This window comes from Polypterus senegalus, chromosome 1, assembly GCF_016835505.1.
Source record: "Polypterus senegalus isolate Bchr_013 chromosome 1, ASM1683550v1, whole genome shotgun sequence".
In the NCBI taxonomy this organism is placed as follows: Eukaryota; Metazoa; Chordata; class Cladistia; order Polypteriformes; family Polypteridae; genus Polypterus; species Polypterus senegalus.
The window spans coordinates 195,742,889-195,763,060 of record NC_053154.1 but is presented as its reverse complement, the minus strand read 5'-3'; the positions used below and the strand labels follow the sequence as shown (position 1 = coordinate 195,763,060).

Sequence of the window (20,172 nt, the reverse complement as noted above, 5' to 3'; positions counted from 1 at the left end):
AGTCACTGTGTTAAGCTGCTAATATAACATTTATAATAGTTAAATGCTTTCATTAAAATCAAAATAGATCAGAAGTGATTACATTCACATTAAAAATCCACAGGAGAAATGACTAAACATTCCTTCCCAGAGCTGCAACTATTCCATGGATGAGGCCTCGTCGTACCATAACCACTCACCCGACAAAATCTACTTGTGACTCAGAAGCTCGCCTCATCCGCTCCTTCATCACACTGACTTTACCATCTTTTGTATGCAAGTCCATGGTCTCCCCTCTGGCTTCCTCATGACTTCCCTGCACTACTGGCAGCCTAGGCATCGCCATCATAACCGGACTCCTGTGCAGTCACACATCACCTCCAAGGCTGGTACTCACGCCAGATGCTGTAATCTCTTCTTCCTGCTACAGCAGACCAGAAATGAGGTTGCTCTCCCAGAAGGCCCATCCATCTCCTTATGTTACCCATCTCTCCTCATACTTGCTTTCACCCCGATCTCTCTTCCTTCTCTTGCTGTTCCTTGATGATTTGCAGCTGCTTCTTTCTCCAGTCACTGACCCTCTCTCAACAACTCCCTTGCTATACTCAGGTGCACCTTTTTAAAACCCAACAAAGCCATAGTTATTGCCTAATAAAGCTTATTACATGTATTGTAGAACTAATCACCTCTTCTTTTCTCAGTGGACCCCATGCATGCCTTGTACAGCACATGTGCTTTCAAACCCACGTTTGTGTGTCAGCTTTTATCCTGCCACATCAGAGAATTCCCTGTAATTTCCAGCTGAGAAAAGAAGAGCGTTCATGGCTCACCTTGCAGAGGAACTTTGTCGTCGATTCTTATGAGAAAAGGCGATGGAAAAAGAAAAGAGGATGCAACATCAACAAGCTTCTGTTCCAAGACCTCCACTTCCCCCAGGAAAGAAAGTTCAGTATCAGGTGCTCCTTCAGTGTAATAGGAACCACAGCATAGAGAGGATGTGTACATTGCAACAGATACACATGTCATAAATGTAGTCTTTGGGTGTGTGGGAACTGTTAACATTTGAATCTGATGATTGTATATCGCGCGGAACTGACCTCTTGGTACTATTCTGTCTTCTGCATCTCCAGGAGTAGAAAAGAAACACCACCATGCACCAACATGTGGAGACTGGGCAAGATCGGGGGGGAAAAAAAAACAAAAAACCAAACGCTGTCACTGACTACAACCACATGAAGGTATGAGAATGAATAATGTTACACTATACATGTCATAAAATGAACTATTCCAAATTTCGTATATACTTATGTGTCTCTTTTTTGTCAATGCGGCTTTGACATCATTGACTAGAAGGTGCATACTAATTCAGAGAGAGCAGGAACACTCAAGAATAAAACTGAATAAAAAAAAAAATAAAAAATTCACATTCACAATCATTCTCAGTCATGCACACCATTCACATCCACATCCACAGTTTTCCCAGTCCCAGTCTCATTCATGCATGAGATCTGACACTGTTTTCAAATAAAGAGGTGTATAAATGTCTTTATCTGTAAACAGCGTCAGATTGGGGGTTTTATTGGTTGTCGTAGCATGAGAGAATAAAGCTGGAAAAAATGCTAACTTTTACAAGTACTATAAATTTATACCACCTGTTAGAGACGCAAATCAAATCTATGTTTTTACTGTATAATATTAAAAATAAGAGCAGCTCACTACTCAAAATGGTAAATTTGGGAGGCAGGCGGTATTGAGCCAGCGACCTCTTGATTAGGAGTCAGCAGTTCTTATTCCTGCACCACGCAATAGGTCATATCAATAGCATACCCTTAACCTGCTTTCTTTTTCTTCAGTTATATTCTTGAATAAAAGCACACTTATTTGTTATTTGTTTACCTTTTGTGAAAGTGTTTATTTGATATTTGGACTTCAGGCTTCATACATTATACACTTCATGTCTACATTTTGTCAATTATTACTAAAACATGAAAAATGTTTCTGTTTTAACGATGTGTTTACATAGATTGTTGCAGACACGGAACACACGTGAAATATATGAATTCCAAATGACGATATACTATGGACACTGAGCACTGAGATCATTCTTTGCGAATTGGGCTATGGCAGTAGGATGGGATAGAAGGCTGCTTGCTGCTTGTGCTGATCGACACATTTGCAACACAAAAAAGACACTGATGGAAAGGTGCAAAGGAATTTAAGGTGGGCTGGGATTACAAGTTTTTTTTGTAGGCTTCGGGAATTCTAGTGTCAACACAGTAGCTTACTTGTACTGATGTTACACTAAAAACAAATTCACAGCTGCACTATCATAGTGACTCCATACTTCTTTTAAACTTAATTTGAAAAAGCACTAGATCTCTGAAGTCTCAAAGTTGTACACTGAGAGCAGATTTAACTCCATCAAATACTTCCTTGAAAAATGAGGTTAAGGAAATCTGAACTACAATTAGTCATCTACACTCCACAACCAACAACTAATAATAGGACATCAAATTCCAATTCAAGTGATGTAAAAGTTACATTACTTGATGTCTATGAAATCTACTGAACCACCATAACCATATCTGAGCTACGTTTTACCCTATATTACACTACTCGGTAGTGTAATGAGTACTGGTAAGGGTGAAAGGCTTGGATTTAATGTGATCTACTAATGCTTGTACCATATATTGGCAGATATTCAAAGAATTTTAGGATCCAAAACAGACCCAAAAAATTGCATTCGGCTTATTCGTAGCCAGAGTTCAAATTTTTTTTTACCGTTATTCACTTTGAGCGTATGAAAAAGACCAGAAATCTCTATATGGAAAATAACGACGACAAGAGGTATTGAACATATTATAGAATCATACGTGAAGCAATTCTGTCACTGTAATTGTCTAATTACGTAGACGACAGAAGAGTAGTCATTCATTATGCACCCAGCTTATCCTAATAATCAAATTAATCCAACAGTCAGCAAAGAGTATTAAATATCTAATCAGTAATACATAAAGAATGTCTAATTGCAATACAGTCTTCACAATAGAGCATAAGCAATATATAATAAATATTTTGAGACCCCTCAAAGCTGGGGGACACCTGCAAAGATATCTCCACAACATCTTGCTGAACTAAGTATCATGGAGTGAGGAGCTATCCCAGAATCATACAGCCATTTTTTTAGTTCAAGTTACATTCATAAGACTATACTTATTCATACAGAAGCAATAGAGAGATATAAAATTATCTAGCATCTATGCCCCTGGCATTGTAGGAGGTGTTAAAATGAGTGATTTCTATCGTTCACTTTAATTTTAAATGTTGCAATTCAGTAGTATTATTTTGGCCATATTCAATAATTTTGCACAACAAATAGTCTTGATATAAATTTGCAGGAGTAAGCAAAGATTTAGGTAGCAAATGATCAGAAAATGTAAGAAACATTATGCTCCATTTTAATCAGAATTTAAGATTTAATTGGCAATTAAATATCATATAAAAAGAGATGCAATAATCGACCCCTCTTTGCCAGGAATTTGTGACAACTGGAAAATAAAAACTCATTTGTAAAAAAAAAATAGTAATTAAAAGAAAAAAACAATACTGAATACACTATAGTTTTATTTTACCTATGGTATGCAAGTAATTCTGTGAAAACTTTCAAGTTTAATGGCTTGGAACAAGAATTTCTGAAACACTTGGGTGGTTCGGATTAGATGTAACTTATCCTGGCTATGAAAGTTTATGGTTATTGTATTTAAACATTTCTTGGCAGTGTTTGAATAGCAGCAAAAATCTAATTTAGTCAATTTCACTTTGGCTTTTTTTAAAAAAAAACACAGAAGACCTCTCTTATCTGCATTGAACAATTTAGACAGTAAATTGGCTCACCACCTCAGTAAAGCGAAGAAACCACAAATATCTGTTGGTATCATGGTGAGCCAGCATTTATGCTTAATTAAACCACTAATAAAGCTCATTTAATTAAAAGAATTTTTCTGTAAGAGTTAAATGCTTAAAGGATTTGTGGATATTTAATATGGTTCTTCTTCTGAATGTCATTTTTTTAACCCCACAAACCAGTTACAAATACTGATGCCAAACCATCACATTTTACAAGCAAATATAGCATGCTGTGTGTCCTAAAGAAAGCAAAGCCTGTAATTAAAAATGGGAACAACAAGGTTCAGAATGATTTTGCACCAGTTGCAACCTGTTTTCTCCTTACGCAGTCAAAATGAATGATTAAATTGTAAAGATCATATGAATAAACTAAAAGTAGGTTTACTTTCATTACAGAAAGAAATGAAGACCATAAGATAAAAATAAAGATTTTTTAAAGCAATACCAGTTTATTTACCTTTCTGTCTGTCCATTACGCTCATCAGTGCTTTGGTCAGATATAGATTGAAGAGACAAGGCTTCTAACTTCTGTGCAATTCCAGAACCATGAGAAAAAAATTTGCCAGTCTCAGGATCTAAAGCTATATATATAAAAAAGAATATTACTGTTAAAATATTATCAAGGTGCCAAAATGTAAATCAAAATAAAAATAACCATTATTAAAAAAGGTTACATAAAGTGGTGCTTGTACTATTCCATAAAGAGAAAACAGTCAACAATTGAGAAAACTACAAGAATGCAGTGCTAATAAATTATTCCATTAGAAAGAAAGTTTGGGCACCAAAAGAATAAAGAAGCAGCCAAAGAAATGCAAAAATAGGGCTATTTTAAGAACCTAATTCAGTGGTAGCAGTGGAAAGTTTTGGATTCAAAAGCAAACAAGTCTTCACTTTGATAATTGTTATGGGTTTGTGAATGTCTCTCATATGCTTGTCTTTATTCACTTTTGATTTATAATTTTGAAGATAATGTAATATAAGTGATACTACAACAAAAGAAAAATAAGTAGGAGATGGACTAATTAAAAATCAGCACTAGTTCAAGCAGAATGAAAGAATAAACAATTAGAAAATAGCCAGAACAAATACGAATGGGAACAAGCCACAGCAGGTGAAATACAAATGACAATTTTTCATAGTGAGATGAAAAACATAAGAGAGAAGGGCATATAGAAAACAGTAAGGAATGCATTTGGACTTAAAACCACATTATATATACATACAGTATACTATACATGTCATGCAATGTCTCTGTTTATATTTTATTTTAATTTTATTTCCTTCCATACTATTAGTTAATATTACAGTACAGCATGCAGGGCTCATAACATAAATAAATTGCATTGAATTCCTGAACTGATCCATGTAATAGAAAGCCAAGAACTGGTGTTAAAAAAATACTCTGCTAATTCTAATAAACCCAGACATGGCAACACATTTTTTTTTTTGTAACAAACCTGTGTGAGGCCCTATCATTCAATAATATTTGTTCATTTTACTTTATGAGAAAACACCCCAGGAGCAACAATGCTTTGCCACCTGAACTGTACATCATTACAAACAAGTATGAATGCCTAAAGTTATCTACATACAGAAAAACACATGCCCATCATTTATGACTAATGGAAACAATCTGCAGACAGAAAGGAGTGTCATTATAAAGAACATTTTGATACGACCTTTCTCTTCAGCAACAGGAAATTAAAATGCCTTTCATCTTTACCAAACACACATATTGTTGTCATTTAAAACATATTACTTTCTTTTAAATATTTGTTACATCAGACAGATGCATTTAGAATGCAAGGCAAGAATAAGTGAAACTATGCAGTTGTCCAACCATTTACCACATGCATGCCTCCATAGGATGAAAGGGGATTTTCATTAGAGGAAAGTGAAATTCATCCAGCATCTTTTCCTGTGGGACACCAATCTGACACAAGAGGTCAATGTTGTGCAGGGGGGTAAACATGAGGGCAGCCTACAACCTTGAGGCCTGAGGTGACACAATAAGCACAATCTGGGACTTGACCTCCTGACAATGTGACCCTCGTAACAATGCTATCAAATTTATAACCTATTTCTGCATAAAACACCAGATTCTGTTTAACTTCTATGGATTTAAAGTTCGAATAAGTGAGTTTCACTATTGACCCACTTTTTTGATAAGCATTTCTTCTTGTCTCATTTCATGTGGTAATAGGACTTGTCATGCTATGCAGGTGATGGGTGTAACAGAGCAAGATGCAGAGGACAGGAATAGATGGAAAAAGATGATCTGCTGTGGCAACTCCTAACGGAAGCAGTAAGAAGAACAAGAAGAAGATGATGTTACATTGTAAGCATTTAAAATATATATATATATATATATATATATATATATATATATATATATATATATATATATTGAAGTACATTTTTTCTTAATTAAAACTAGATATACCATCACCAACATTCATTTTAAAAAGACTTATTTTTAAGCTGTTCTCATTTTAAATTAATGAACATTGTTCAAAATAAAACTGTGCAAATAAATGTACAATTTACGATGTGTTCTTTTATTGAATATACTAGCGACTGGGAGCCCGATCAAATTGTGCTACAAATTCTACGTTTGTGAAATCCATACTTTCTCTGTTTAAGTCCTTGAAATAATTTTGTTATCATGGCACTGATTTGTGCTTAAAATAGACCTTTTCAGCCGATGTAATGAAGAGCTTCCTGTTTAAACGGGGCTACGAGACGTGAACTCAGCTCTTCGGCACACCTCATTTGATTTTTTCCGGCAAGCAAATTTTCAAAACAAACCGTATTTTACAACTCTAATCAGAGTCAGAGTAATAATTATGTTGCCGTGGTCATTTTAGATCGGAGATTGGCTAAAATTTAAACAATGACCGTTGTTAATACCCAGCCGTCATTACTCAGTTTGCCAACAGATGTCAGAAGGACGGATGCCAAAACCAAACTGCCCAAAGATAGATTTTGATGTACCAAGCAAATGGCAATACATTCTAAATTACTTACAGTTCCGGAGCTGTTGAAGGGTTTAAGTCAGTTGACGATGTTAGTCCTGGAAAGTACGTCCCACCAAACCAGCGTTCCAAAAACCAACCGAACTTACTATTATCTGCTCAAACCAACACCGACTTACTATACTCGGCTATCCAGCAGCGTCACTGAAGCATTCGAACATTCTTAGCCAATCATGCAATACAGCATCCGCGTTTGCCATGTTATGTTCTAACTACAGAAGCAGAGTCCCATTGCATGATTCTAACTTGTATTGAGTCGAGGTATTGACGCGAACACTATACATACGGATAGTATCAAATTATATGTAAGGATAATAGAGCACTTCAACGTCTCAGAAACTGGGAAAAAAATCAACAATAGTTGCATGTCTTTGCTTTATTCTGCTTCAGCAGCATGCAGACTCTGCTCTCTTAAACATGAAAGCAGATCCCTATAGCAATTATTATACACAATATTCAAGGATTTGTATTGGGCTACCAATCCACAACATCTATATGCCTCTTAATGGTTCAGTTAACTGGCTGTTGTGCCTAGGAGTTCTTTGCTATGCTGAAGATGCCTAGCTCTATAGAAAGTTCATGCACTGAATCCTTTGATAACTCTAAGGGCCAATTTATACTTCACGCTCAGAACATGTACGCGCCTGCATCATGGCTGCCACGCGTCCTCCGAGCAGAACCTCAGAAATTAGCGCGACGTGTGCGCGAGATGCAGTAACACCAAAAAGTCGGGGGGATGCAGTGTGCAAAAAGTCGGAAAGTGACGTCAGTGTCTCTGTTTACTATATACATGTGACAGAAAGCCTCTATGCAGATCCTACGGGATGAATGCTTCGATGTGGTGAAGCAAAATGCTGACATACAGATGCATTCGTGGTGCTTTTATATTCAAGCGTCGCATATTCCTGATCGTAATGACACGATACATTTTAAAGTCTCACATACCATCTTTTGCGCCATCTTTTTTTTTTTTTTTGCAACTTAACAGCAACATAGTGTATAGCACTGTATTTGAGCCACTGAGAAAAAAATAAAAGGACACGGTAAAAACGTGTATTTTGTGATTAAAGTGGAAATGTCCACTTTAACCTCGTAGTTTACTTTATCATTAATGCAGACCATCGTAAACGTCATCCCAGTTTTTAATCGCTACAAGCCTCTTGGACCAGACAGCAGCGGCAAGCAGCAATAGATCACCACACAAAACAAATTAAACGTATGATATTCCAACTGTCTGCACATTTAGAATCTTTAGATTTGTACTTGATACCACTTTCATGATGAAATGCATTAAAGTGTGTGTGTATGTTACATTTTACATATAATTTTGCTTAAATAATGAATACTGTTAATAATTACACACATGGGGGTGTCACGGTGGTGGAGCGATAGCACTGCTGTCTCGCAGGGAGTTATGTTGCTGGTATTTCCTGCTTGTATTCCACACTGTGCTCCGGTTTCCTTCCAAAGATATGCAGATTTGGTGCCGCTAAAATGACACTAGCGTATGCGAGTGCTTGTATTCACCTTGCGATGAGCTGAGGCCTCGTCCAGGGATTGTTTCTCACTCGTGCCCAATGCTTGCTGGAATGGACACATCCCTGGATTGATGGATTTAATCAATAAACCTAATTTTCAGAGATATTACGGTAAGGTGTCATCAAAATTTAATGAGTGTTCTAGGCAATTCACAACACAGAGAAGCCGAACATGTTCTCACCGTGATAATATCTCGCACTGCCACCTGGTGGATTCCTCCAGATTTACGTAAAGTACATGCACAAGTATGAATACTACAACGCTTGCAGTCGCGTGAAGTATAACTCCGGCCTAAGGTGGTAAAAATACTCTCACTTTACACCCATTTTAGCACAATCTTTAGGGCACTGAGATTCACCTATACACCTGTAGCTTCAGAATACCTGACAGGTGAAAGTACCGCTCTCATTATGTTGGCCTACTGATAGCCTGTACACAATAAAAACACACAGTTTTAAGTATAAAAAACCCTTTTGTTCACACAGCTTGCCTACTCATATGTAACCTAGACGCATAGCAGAAATATAAAAAGAAATACTTGTTTGAAGCAAAAATCTATAATAATTCCTCTGTGCATAAGGCACTAGATAAACCTGAATTCTGATCACATGCTCCAACACCTGAGGCTCCAAGAAATGGCAGACAAAATAAAGAAATAGCCTTAACACTGGACAAAATTCTAACTTTTAAAATGTTATCAACCTTAGTTGAGTGGTTTACTCATTAACCACTGATAGATCCAATTTTCCTGGCACTGGTATTCATAACTGTAACTTGTTTAAATATAGTACAATAAAAAGCATAGTTGTCTGCAAAGAGTATCCTACAAGACTCATTTGACTGGTATCATCTCAATTTTCAACAGCAAGCTCAGCCTTCAACAATTACAGACATTATTTAATGGTAAGCTTGAACATTTTCTTATCCACACCTGTTGTTAACAGTGCATTACAGAATGTACTCCAAGAATAATATAGAGTGCTGCTAAAAGAGACCAGTGCATGTATTTATCAAGCATCTCAGAATAGGAAAATGGTCTCAACTGACTCAAAACTCTCAGCATCATGCAAATTTAGACCTACTCTTTAGAGCATTTTCCTGAATTGGAAGAAATGAAGGTTTGCCCACATTAAAGAAAACTGAACTCATGCAAATCAGCATACACATATAAGACATTGCCCTAAGTGTAGATGAGCAGGCATTCATGAATTGTAAGAAATATCTGACCATCAATATACAGGTGGTCATTAAATTAAACTATATAGTGTGTTTACATGTGCTTCAATAACCTGATTATTTATAAAAACCTGTTTTCTAAAATACCATGTAAAACTTTATTCCATTACAGAAACCAGGTTATTGATCTCTAAGAAACCTGGTTAACATGCAAATATTTATCCGTGAGATACCCAGTTATTTGGCCAATTAAAGCCTTAACAAGGCTGGCTGAAGAATTTCTACGCATGTGTATTACACCCTGTACCTGAGCACATGCTTTTAGCAGCCATAGGTGGAAGCGTCCACAAGGGTAAACTTCCTGAGTTAAATGTTCAGGTAATAACATTATCTCTGGTCCTGGCTGAAATAATCTCCCTCAGTAATCACTAAATGTATGTTGTTGAACGTTCAGTGCTAAACTCCGCAGCACAATCTCACAAGCATTGGGTAATCGCATGCATGACATAATCCAATGAGTAACCTAAAGCAATGCTTACTTTTTTGTAGTAAAAAGGTTTGCATTATAATTATCTCAACAGCAATAGATATAAGGCAAAAAATAAACATACCAGTATGATGGTCATTTGTAGGGCTTAATTACACAGCCAAGCAGAAGAGAATCTGCTGCATGCAATCCAGTAACACAAACCTATAAATGGTCTCTTTAGTTTTCATTCAGCTATTTGCTATAAGATGAAACCGTGTGATCAGATGACACAGTGGCCAGTGTTCATATACTGTGAATAATGACTTGATGTAATAAGGAAATGGGTTTACTTCACATCACATAAAGCATATTTATAAAACACAAGAAAATTATCAAAGGCTTCATGCCTGTTTCGAATTCACAGTGGCTAATGATGACATTTAACTCTTTTTGCACAGTTTAATGATGTAGAAGCATTTTGCCAAAGGATTCTTTAACACATGTAAAGGTAGATTACTAAGAAACCAGGTTCCTGCCTTAATCAGGTTACTCACCTTAACATGATTATGTGTGTGCATATACAGCAAATGCACCGATTGTAGTAGCCAACACACTACCCTGAAAATATGTGAGGCAGAATGGGTGATGACAGAGAAACGTCACACAGATATATACTAAGCTCTGTAATTCACAAACCCCTTGAGCATTCTTGTTACAATTTACAAGCCCCAGGAATTCAAGAAAACATCTTAATGCAATATCCTACCTTATTATGTTTTCCTTCTTTTTCTTTTAATATATTGTTATTTAATATTATTTTGGTGGTGAAGCTTTAAGGCCATGTTTATACTTCAGGCGATGCAACACATGCTCCAGCGGACACTGCTGCTATGCATGTGTTGTACTGTTCATACTTGCGCGCATACTTTACGTAAATTTGGAAGATTCCAGATTCAGAGGACACCTTGCCGCAATATCTCTGAAAAGGATGTTTAATGATTAAATCCATCAATCCAGGGATGCGCCCATTACTGTAAGCATTGAGTGCAAGACAAAAACAATTCCTGAATGGTGCATCAGGCCATCACAAGGTGAATACAAGCACACACATACACTAGCGTCATTTTAGCCTCACCAAATGCCCAAACCTTCATGTCTTTAGAAGGAAACCCACCAAGGAATCATGAAAACTCCAGGTAGGGACGTGACTCCCTGCGAGACAGACCGTGCTGCCACAACATGTGTAATTATTATCAGTATTCATTATTTAAATGAAGTTAACGACTTATCTGTAAAACATAAAATATGTATTTTAAATACACTTAAGCATGAAAGTGATATCAAGTACAAATCTAAGGATTCTAAATGTGCAGAGAGCAGGAATTTCATAAAGTTAATGAGTTCTTTGTGTTGATTAGTGCTGTCAGGTCAGGAGGAAGCCTCAGAAGCACGTAGCAATTAACAACTTGGTTGGTATTTAGATGACGTTTACGACAGTCTACTTTGATGATAAAGTAAACTAAGAGGTTAAACTGGACATTTCGAGATTGAATCCGAAATATCCACTTTAATCATAAAATACACCTCTTCACCATGTCCTTATTTTTTTTCTCTGTGGCTGAAATACATTGCTGTACATTCTGATGCTGTTGTGAAGGTGCAAAAAAAAATACGGCACAGAACATGGTATGTGAGACCTTTAAAATGTATTGTGTCATTACAATGGGGAACATACAACACTTGAATATTATAGCGCCATGAATGTTATTTGTATGTCAAATATTCCTCAAACAGCGAAGCATGCACAGCGATCTCGGAGGATCCTCAAAGCGGTTTTCTGTTACATGTAAATGGTAAAAAGAGACTCTGACGTCACATTCCAACTTTTATCACACTGTGTCCCCCGTCTTTTTGCTGGTACAGCAAGTCGGGCACGCATCGCAATAATTTCTGAGGAAGTGCTAAGAAGACGTGTTAAATGAATGCTGGGAATGCGTGGGAGCCATGTGTGCGTACGCGTTCTAAGCGTGAAGTGTAAATGAGCCCAAAAATCTATAAAGCATCCATTATGATTTGCAAGGAATCGAAAAGATGTCATCACAAGTAACACTTTGTGCTCAGGGATGCCGTAAAATTGCAATGTCATTCATTCTCAAACATCAACTCTTACTTCTTCTAACTGGGAGTAAGAATAGGACACTTCATAAACACTTCTCATGTCATACACTAAGGTAGAACAAATTCTTATCCTTGTCAGACAACATTTAGTGCAAATCCTAGTTGTAATTTTAAGATGATTGATAAATGTGGGAAAAAGACGTGTTTATTTTTGGTATTTGGTACACTGTACTAATACTCAGGGGGAAATTGTCTTTATGCATGTTTATGTCACATGTAATACATTTATTTTTTTAATTTACCAAATGATTCAGTTTATTTCAACAATTTTGCATGTACACATAGAAGTCCCGTCCTCCCCCAACCTTACATTTTTGGAGATTATCAATATGACTCTCCCTTTTATTTAGGTGCCTTAGTTTTTGTAGATTCTCATTGACCCCATAAGTTAGTCAACATTCACAGATGCACTTCTGTTTAGTCAAGCATATTTAGATACATTACTACCAGATAAATAATTAAGAAAAAAAAATGTTAAAAATTAGGGGGCTCTGCCCCCTGCTTGCTTCGCTCGCCCACCCCCGTGTTTGGTTTACCGAATATACAATTTACAGAGTTTGTTATTTTCATGGGAATTGTTACATATGCATTATTATCACTTTTACTTTAAAAACTTTTGTAAAAACAGTACTTGTCCTTCATTTGTGGCCCTGTGCATGGTTAGATCTCTTTCTTGCCAGATGTATAATGCTGTGCTTGTTGTGTGTTTGGGGGGATGGATGGGTCTGGAGAGTTTGTCACCAGCGGCTGAATGCATGCTAAAGATATGCTGTCAGATCATCTGCTGTCTTTTTGCTGCTTGCGAGCTGCCTCTTCTGCTTGTCGCATGTCATTGTTTAAAGAGCTGGGAGTACATGATGCTTGTCTGCCAAAGGCAATCCAACAACTGCTAGGTTAGATGTCTGTGAACTTGTTTTAAATGATGGCTCACTGCCTTGTCTCGCGTGACGTTGTATAAACAATAATTGTCCTTTATTTCCTGCCCCAAATCTCTTTCTTGCAGGACGTAGAACGCTGCTCGCATTGTGGAGGGTTGTTGGGGCAGATGCTCTCACGCTGCTCTTCGATCATTTTAAAGCCTGTACAGCCGCTCTCCTTTTTGCCACTTCATGTCTCTCCTGCTCGCGTTGTGCCCGCTTCTCCATGATCATAAATATACACCTGACCGAATATTGTTTTCTTTGAAATTAAACTTGTTGTTGTTTTAACTGTTGCGGGACCCCAGATTCTCATAGTGTATGTTCCTTTATTTTGTAAATCTACGTTTTGTGCATTGAATGATGCAAATGCGAAATGACTTTGTTTTCTGCTCTTTGCCGTTTATTTCTGACCTCGCTTTGTCCTGCTATTTTTTCAATTACACCTGGTCATGATGATTAATTTCCTTTTGTTTGCGCTAATGCGATCTTTTAATCGTCGACGTTTCATTTATAACGTATTGTCCTTTATACGCTTTATTTGCACTGAGACACCAGTATCTGTGTGTGCTGCTTCCCTTTACACTACCGATTTTTTTTGCTGGTCGTGCTATGATATTGCTTGTAAGTAGGGAGTGTCTTGCAAGAATCTCATGTTCTATATCCCCGCGATCCTTAGTCTCGCTGGTCTTTTATTTGTCTTCCGTGATCTTAACGTGAAGATCACATATTGTCTCCTAGTCATTCCCTCCTACAGGATTTTTTTTTTTATAATTGAGAGATAGAAAATTTAATTGTTTCTGTTGTGAACTGTATATTTGGCAACAATGCATAATTTTTAGCTATACCTCTTACATCCTATTACTTGGTGTAATCAGAAAGACACAATATCTGATAGTGGCTTTTTAACTAACTAGCCAACCCGCGGCGTACCATACGCCACATAATCAAGCCGGGTTTTTAATAATTTTTAAGCACAGGGAGAAAATTAACATTTGAAAAATCGGTAATGTAATAAATCAGCAAGAAAAGCAACATTGTAACAATGCACTGAACGAACCAACACACAATTGTCCGTGCAACGCACAGGTGCGGATGGTGGAACGGTAGGAGAGGAGAAGGACGTCCACTCGCTCCCTCCATCATGCTAGTCTGCTGATTTCTCGTCCAGTATGCACTGCCTGCTCATGTGCCCACCTCCAACTCGTCACTTGAGTTGTTGTTGTCTTTGTACAGTCCAGATGCAGCTGTGACTCACGTAGACTTTTCATTGCTCTGTGCGGTTTTGGCTGCTTTTCTATATATAATCCACCAAGACACCCGACCACGGTGGTAGCGAGGTGGGAGGGGGGTGTGTACAAAGTGCAGGAGTCAACGTGGGTCGGAGCTGCATGTGACCTCTACGACAGACGAATATAAATGACACCGTTTTTTTTTGTCTCTTCGCGTCCAAGTTGGTGGCTCCTTCCTGCGTGCGCCATAGGTGTCTCACTTGTCGGCGGCTTAGTGAATCCACGCCGCTTTCCATGGTTGTCTTGCCTTAGTGAATTATATATAAAGATACTGGCCTTCCCAATATGTTCTTCTGTTGCTCTTGATTAAAGTACCTGAGGATGCTTAAAACTAAACAATTTGGACAAACGTTTTGTTTATTAAAGTTTTGTAAGTCTATAACAAACATCCATTGTTTGTTTCCATAACATGATATGTCACAATGCATGCATATTCGTGTGTTAATGATAGTCTTTTTAAAAAAAACTTTTTTCTTTATAACTAGGGGGCTTCAAACCCTGCTCGCTTTGCTCGCCAACAACCAGCCTGCACTACATGCCAGCCACTTCACGAATCTGCCGCTTGTGTATGTGGATTTCACTTTCACCAAACAACAAATTTTTTATTTCTCACGGATACAGCTCTTCTTTGGGAAGAAACACTACTTTTCCCTGATGGCAACACGAATTAAGACGACATACAAGTCTCTGATTTTAAGTTTAAATCCGAACAATATATTCAATCTCTTTTCGCTGTTTACCGAGAAATAATTTATGTTCGTTTGTGCTAATGCGATCTTTGCTATCATTTTTCTTTTGAGACTTTGAATTTTAATACTTTCATTATCTCTAACCTACTCTACATGTGTATCACAACGTTTTTGAATTATTTATGACGTTCTACTTTGCCATCTACTCTGTCTTTTATTTCCGGCCCTGGGCATGGTTAAATCTCTTGGCACAAAGTATCATCTTGCAGGACGAAAAAGTATCTCTCTGAAAAAGTCACGTCTCGTCCCAGGCTAAAAAGTCTTGTCTTGTACAAGGATTTTGTTTTTATTATAATAGAGACTTATCTGGACATATCAAGGTTTGATCTTCATTTAAATAGTGTCTTTAGAAAGAAAGAAAGAAAAAAAACGAAAATTTGACTTTACAGAAATTAATTCAATGAAACATGAACAGATACACCATTTCTACCTGTGGAAAAAGTAAGTAAACCATTGGCTCTAACAGCTAGTATTGCCCCCTTTGGTAGAAACAACCTCGAGTATGCATTTCCTATAAAGTTTTTCCCACTTCACCATGCAGAATTATTTCAGCTATGTGATGTATTGCGTACACTGTCCGTTTTAAATCCACAGCATCTCATCTCAATGGGATTCAGATCTGGACTTTGACTTGCCCATTCTAAAACACATCTCTTGGTGAATTACCAGAAACAAAATGAATGTTATTACGTTGCAAGGTCCAGTTTCGGTTGAGATTGAATCATCTAACAGATGGTCTCACGTTATCTTCAAGCACCCTCTAGTATAATGAAGAATTCATACTAGATTCTGTGATGGCGAACAGCCCAGACCTGTTGCAACAAAGCAGTTCCAAACCATACCATTTCCACTACCATGCTTTATAGTTGATATCAGGTTCTTCTGATGAAAAAGTTGTCTTTGGTTTTCACCAAACCCGTCTCCTAGAACTGTGGTCAAATAACTATCTTTGCCTTGTGTGTCCAGAGCACATTATTCCAGAAATCCTGTTCCTTGACAAGGTGTTCTAGGGCAAACCTTAGTCTTGCTCTGATATTCAGCATCGGGCATTATGCTTTTGGGCTGATCTTACTTAGGTGGCCAGGCCTGGACAAGCTGACAGTTGTTTGAAATCTTCTCCACTTGCTGGTGATCTTCTGGACAGTAGAATGTTTGATTTCCAGATGTTTGGAGATCTTTTCAAATGCATAAACAGGTGCACTGGATACTAATTTTATGTGTCTGAGGTAGTGATAAATGGTGTTCTTACAGGGGGGTGTACTTACTTATTCCACATATGAAATTTGCATTTATGTTTATTTAAAATTATACAGTACATTACCACATGTAAATTTGGCATTATATCTGTATCACCTTTACCTATAGATACTGTGTAAATGAAGATAAAATTTCAATATGTCTACATATATTAAAAATGGGGTGCAATTACTTTTTCCACATAGTCTACAATTACTGATTAATTTCAGAAACAAACTAGTGATGCACGTCTCTTATTGCATTAAAATACTGTAAACATTTAATTTTATGTAAAAGTAAAACAGTGAAACTCTTAAGGAGCTACTTTTATTTGACTCTTATCACCAATTGATAAAAGTGTGCAAACAGAAAAAAAAGAAAACACCACAAGATCACTTCCATGGTTTAGTCAGTGACCCCTGGTTTGACATACATACATAAAATCGGACTACAGCGATCAGAAGTATTGGGTCTGCTCCCACTCCGTGTAGCTGGTCGAGAAATGTGGATGGACTGCAAATTGTTATCCCCACTCCCGCACGAGTTGGAAGGGTAATACACATCAGGTCCTGGTTTAGCGTCTCTAGGAAATAGGTAAAGGGAAGGTGCTTTAATCTTTACATAGTTTACTTGGACATTTTGTTGATTTTAGGTTGAAAAAAAAAAAAACAACTAAGCAAGTGTTAATATTTTATACTAATGCATAAGTAAGTTAAGTATTATTAAGGTTTTCTCTTGCTTTGATTAGATACTATTTCCAGTCTTTGTTAAAGTTGTGGGGGGGGGGAGAACAATCCACCAAAAAGACTGTAAGAGTTGTTACTACAATGGACCTTTCTTTAAGAATATAGCTGCCTTGCTCAAATAAAGCCTTCAGTGTTAATTTTTGATGCTTTTATTCCTCTTGTATCCTTTTACATATTTTTGGAAGATTTCAGCATTGGAAAGGCACTGACGAGAGGAAGAAGAAGAAGAATGTATTGTATTATTAATATAATATCTTCCAAGTAACTTTGTACAAACATATTTCATCAATAGCCTTGGCTGTACCCCTTTTGTATTGATTAATGGATATCGTGCATTAACAAGCATATCAGTTTATCTTGTATTTAATATTTCAGCAAAGAAGAACATTTCAGTAAGAAAAAGTAAAGTACTTTTACCACATGTGGTGGCAGGAAGTCGTAACAAACTATATTTAAGTGCACAACTGCTGCATTTCTGAAAATGACTGGATGAAATACATTAATACTTGTATTACCTACCAGTTAATGAAAAAAAGAAAAATTACAAAGTGTAGTCCTCTCTGTGTTGCTTTATCGTGTAACCATAGTCTTTAAAGCACTTGATTTGCTGTGTATCAGCAGCTTCTCTATGATTACAAGAATGAATGCACAAAATAGCCAGAGTCCATAATTACACCTGCCATTTCATTGTGTACAGGGTGGATAATTAAACAAAAAACACCCAGCAGTTATTCATATACTATCAACTGGGTAAAGATGACTCCTGAGAATGCAACATTAATTAATCATGAAGTGTGAGAAAAAAATATTTTTATTAACAGTCCAATACACCTATTAATGCAAATAGGTTAGGAACACAAGAAGATTATTTATTCACAAATAAACATATACAAATATGCCTAATGATTAATGGCAGCTTATACTGCATCTGCATTTTTTTTTTTGTATGTTGAGACTTACTGTGTTAGAATTGTCCGGTGATAGCTGGGTGTGACAGGCCGCTGGAGTGGTTCATCAATAATCTGACTAGGAACTGCAGCTGCTTTCCTTCTTGTTTTTAAAGTATGTGCCATAATCTGGAAATGTAAAACAAATATAAAAACATACTTTGTGCCATACTGAAGTTTGCGGCTGAAAGATAACTTGTGGTATTTTTCATATAAGATCCTGATTAACTATCTAAGAGCCTATTTAAATTCTACTCAAATTGAACAAATATAACAGAGGAACAAATGTAATATAAAACACCAGCATATATACTCGAAATTTGCTAATCAATCTTCATGGTAACTGATTTTATTCTAAAACATAATGTTAAAAGCAAGAACTAAATCCTGTGTTTCTTTTTCTGATGGAAAAAACTATGAGGTTTCATAAACAAATAGAATATCTAATCTTAGTATGCTTTTCTTCTTACTATGTTAGTATGATTACATGTGCCCCACTACAGTGTTTCAGCCGCAAAAACCATATTGCTATAATTTCAAAGACACACAAACAAAGTTTAAGAAAATGAATACAACTGTGCTTTGCCCTCATGACATGAGTATGTATGTGTTTCATGCATGCACAAGATGCCAGAAGCAAACACAAGGAACATAAAGAAACAATGTACAGTGGAACCTCGGTTCACGAACATCTCGGTACACGTACAACTCGGTTCACGACCAAAAAGTTCGCCAAACTTTTGCCTTGGTTCACAACCACACACTAGGTATACAAACAAGCCAGTTTCTCTTTTGGTTTGTGCGTGCCGATGATTTCCGCACGTGTTGCATTGTTCTCGGTCAGACGTGCCTGCCTGCCTGCGCGTGCGATAGAGAGAGAGAGCGAGAGAGAGCGTGCTGCTGAGAGAGAAGGGGAGGGTGCGTGCTGCGGAGAGACAGAGAGAGAGAGAGAGAGAGAGAGAGAGAGAGAGAGAGAGATCGAGATCGAGCCTGCTCGTGCAGCTGAGCAGGGAGCCTGGGTGTTTTGTGTCAGTGTTATTCAATGTTTTTACGTTAGTTTACTATTACACTGTGCATTCTATGGTGTAATTAACTATATTTGTGCTTAATTTAAAAAAAATATATATTTACATACAGTTTGTACGCTCTGGAATGGATTAATTGTATTTACATACAATCCTATGGGGGAAATTGCTTCGGTTCACAACCAACTCGGTTTACGACCAGAGTTTTGGAACGAATTATGGTCATGAACCGAGGTTCCACTGTATATCTTTATGAGCTACCCAATATTTGTTGAAACTTTACATTTACTATAAATGTACACATTATATTCAAAACAAAAAAACAATTATACACAAATTAGTTCTTTTGCTACTTATATTGTGTGTAGTGAGTGAGAGACTGAATTTATATTTTCTCTATAATTAAATTTTCTACATTATATGTACTTGATTTCAAATATTCTGTGTTTTATTCTATTTTTTTCATATAATTAAACAAAAGCAATCTGTAAGTGTTGAAAGAAAATACAGTATTACATTTTTGTCAAAATGTACTATGTAGTTAGGCTACGATGGCTGCTCCTGAAAGGAACACATACAGAATTTTTTTCATTATTCCCTAAACTATACAGTATACCTACTTTCATGGCATTTACATTGTATTAGGTTTTATAGAGAAATTAAAGTATACAGAAGAACGTGCGTAGGTTATATGCAAATACTATGCTATTTTATATAAGGGACTTGAATATCCACAGATTTTGGTATCATGAACTGTTCTGCAATGTTCAGCAGATAGCATCCTAATATAATAATACGTGCCAACTAGTTTACTGGTAAAACTACATCTCTATATTATAAAAAAGAAAAATCTTGCAACGATACGTGATCTTTGAAAGGGAGATCTTTTGAAGAGAAACAGAGAGACACTTTCACGTCACCACGTGACGGACAAGTTACATCATAATTACAAACTTTGGAAGCAAACCCCGTGATACA

General features: G+C 36.8%; 1 protein-coding gene across 4 annotated transcripts in view; it reads right to left on the bottom strand.

Annotated features, from left to right (window-relative positions):
- The window catches only part of LOC120537348 (lisH domain-containing protein ARMC9), a 167,161-nt gene that overhangs the window by 13,577 nt on the left and 133,412 nt on the right, over positions 1 to 20,172 (bottom strand). For 2 of the 4 annotated variants that reach the window (XM_039766236.1, XM_039766245.1), the window contains 3 exons: positions 18,183 to 18,298; positions 16,914 to 17,059; positions 4,343 to 4,466 (listed from right to left, as the gene is read on the bottom strand). In XM_039766236.1, the coding sequence (XP_039622170.1) occupies positions 4,343 to 4,466; positions 16,914 to 17,059; positions 18,183 to 18,298 (386 nt within the window). Of the gene's footprint in view, positions 1 to 4,342; positions 4,467 to 16,913; positions 17,060 to 18,182; positions 18,299 to 20,172 lie in introns of those variants that run through there. The other 2 variants (XM_039766253.1, XM_039766261.1) reach the window with 2 other exon arrangements.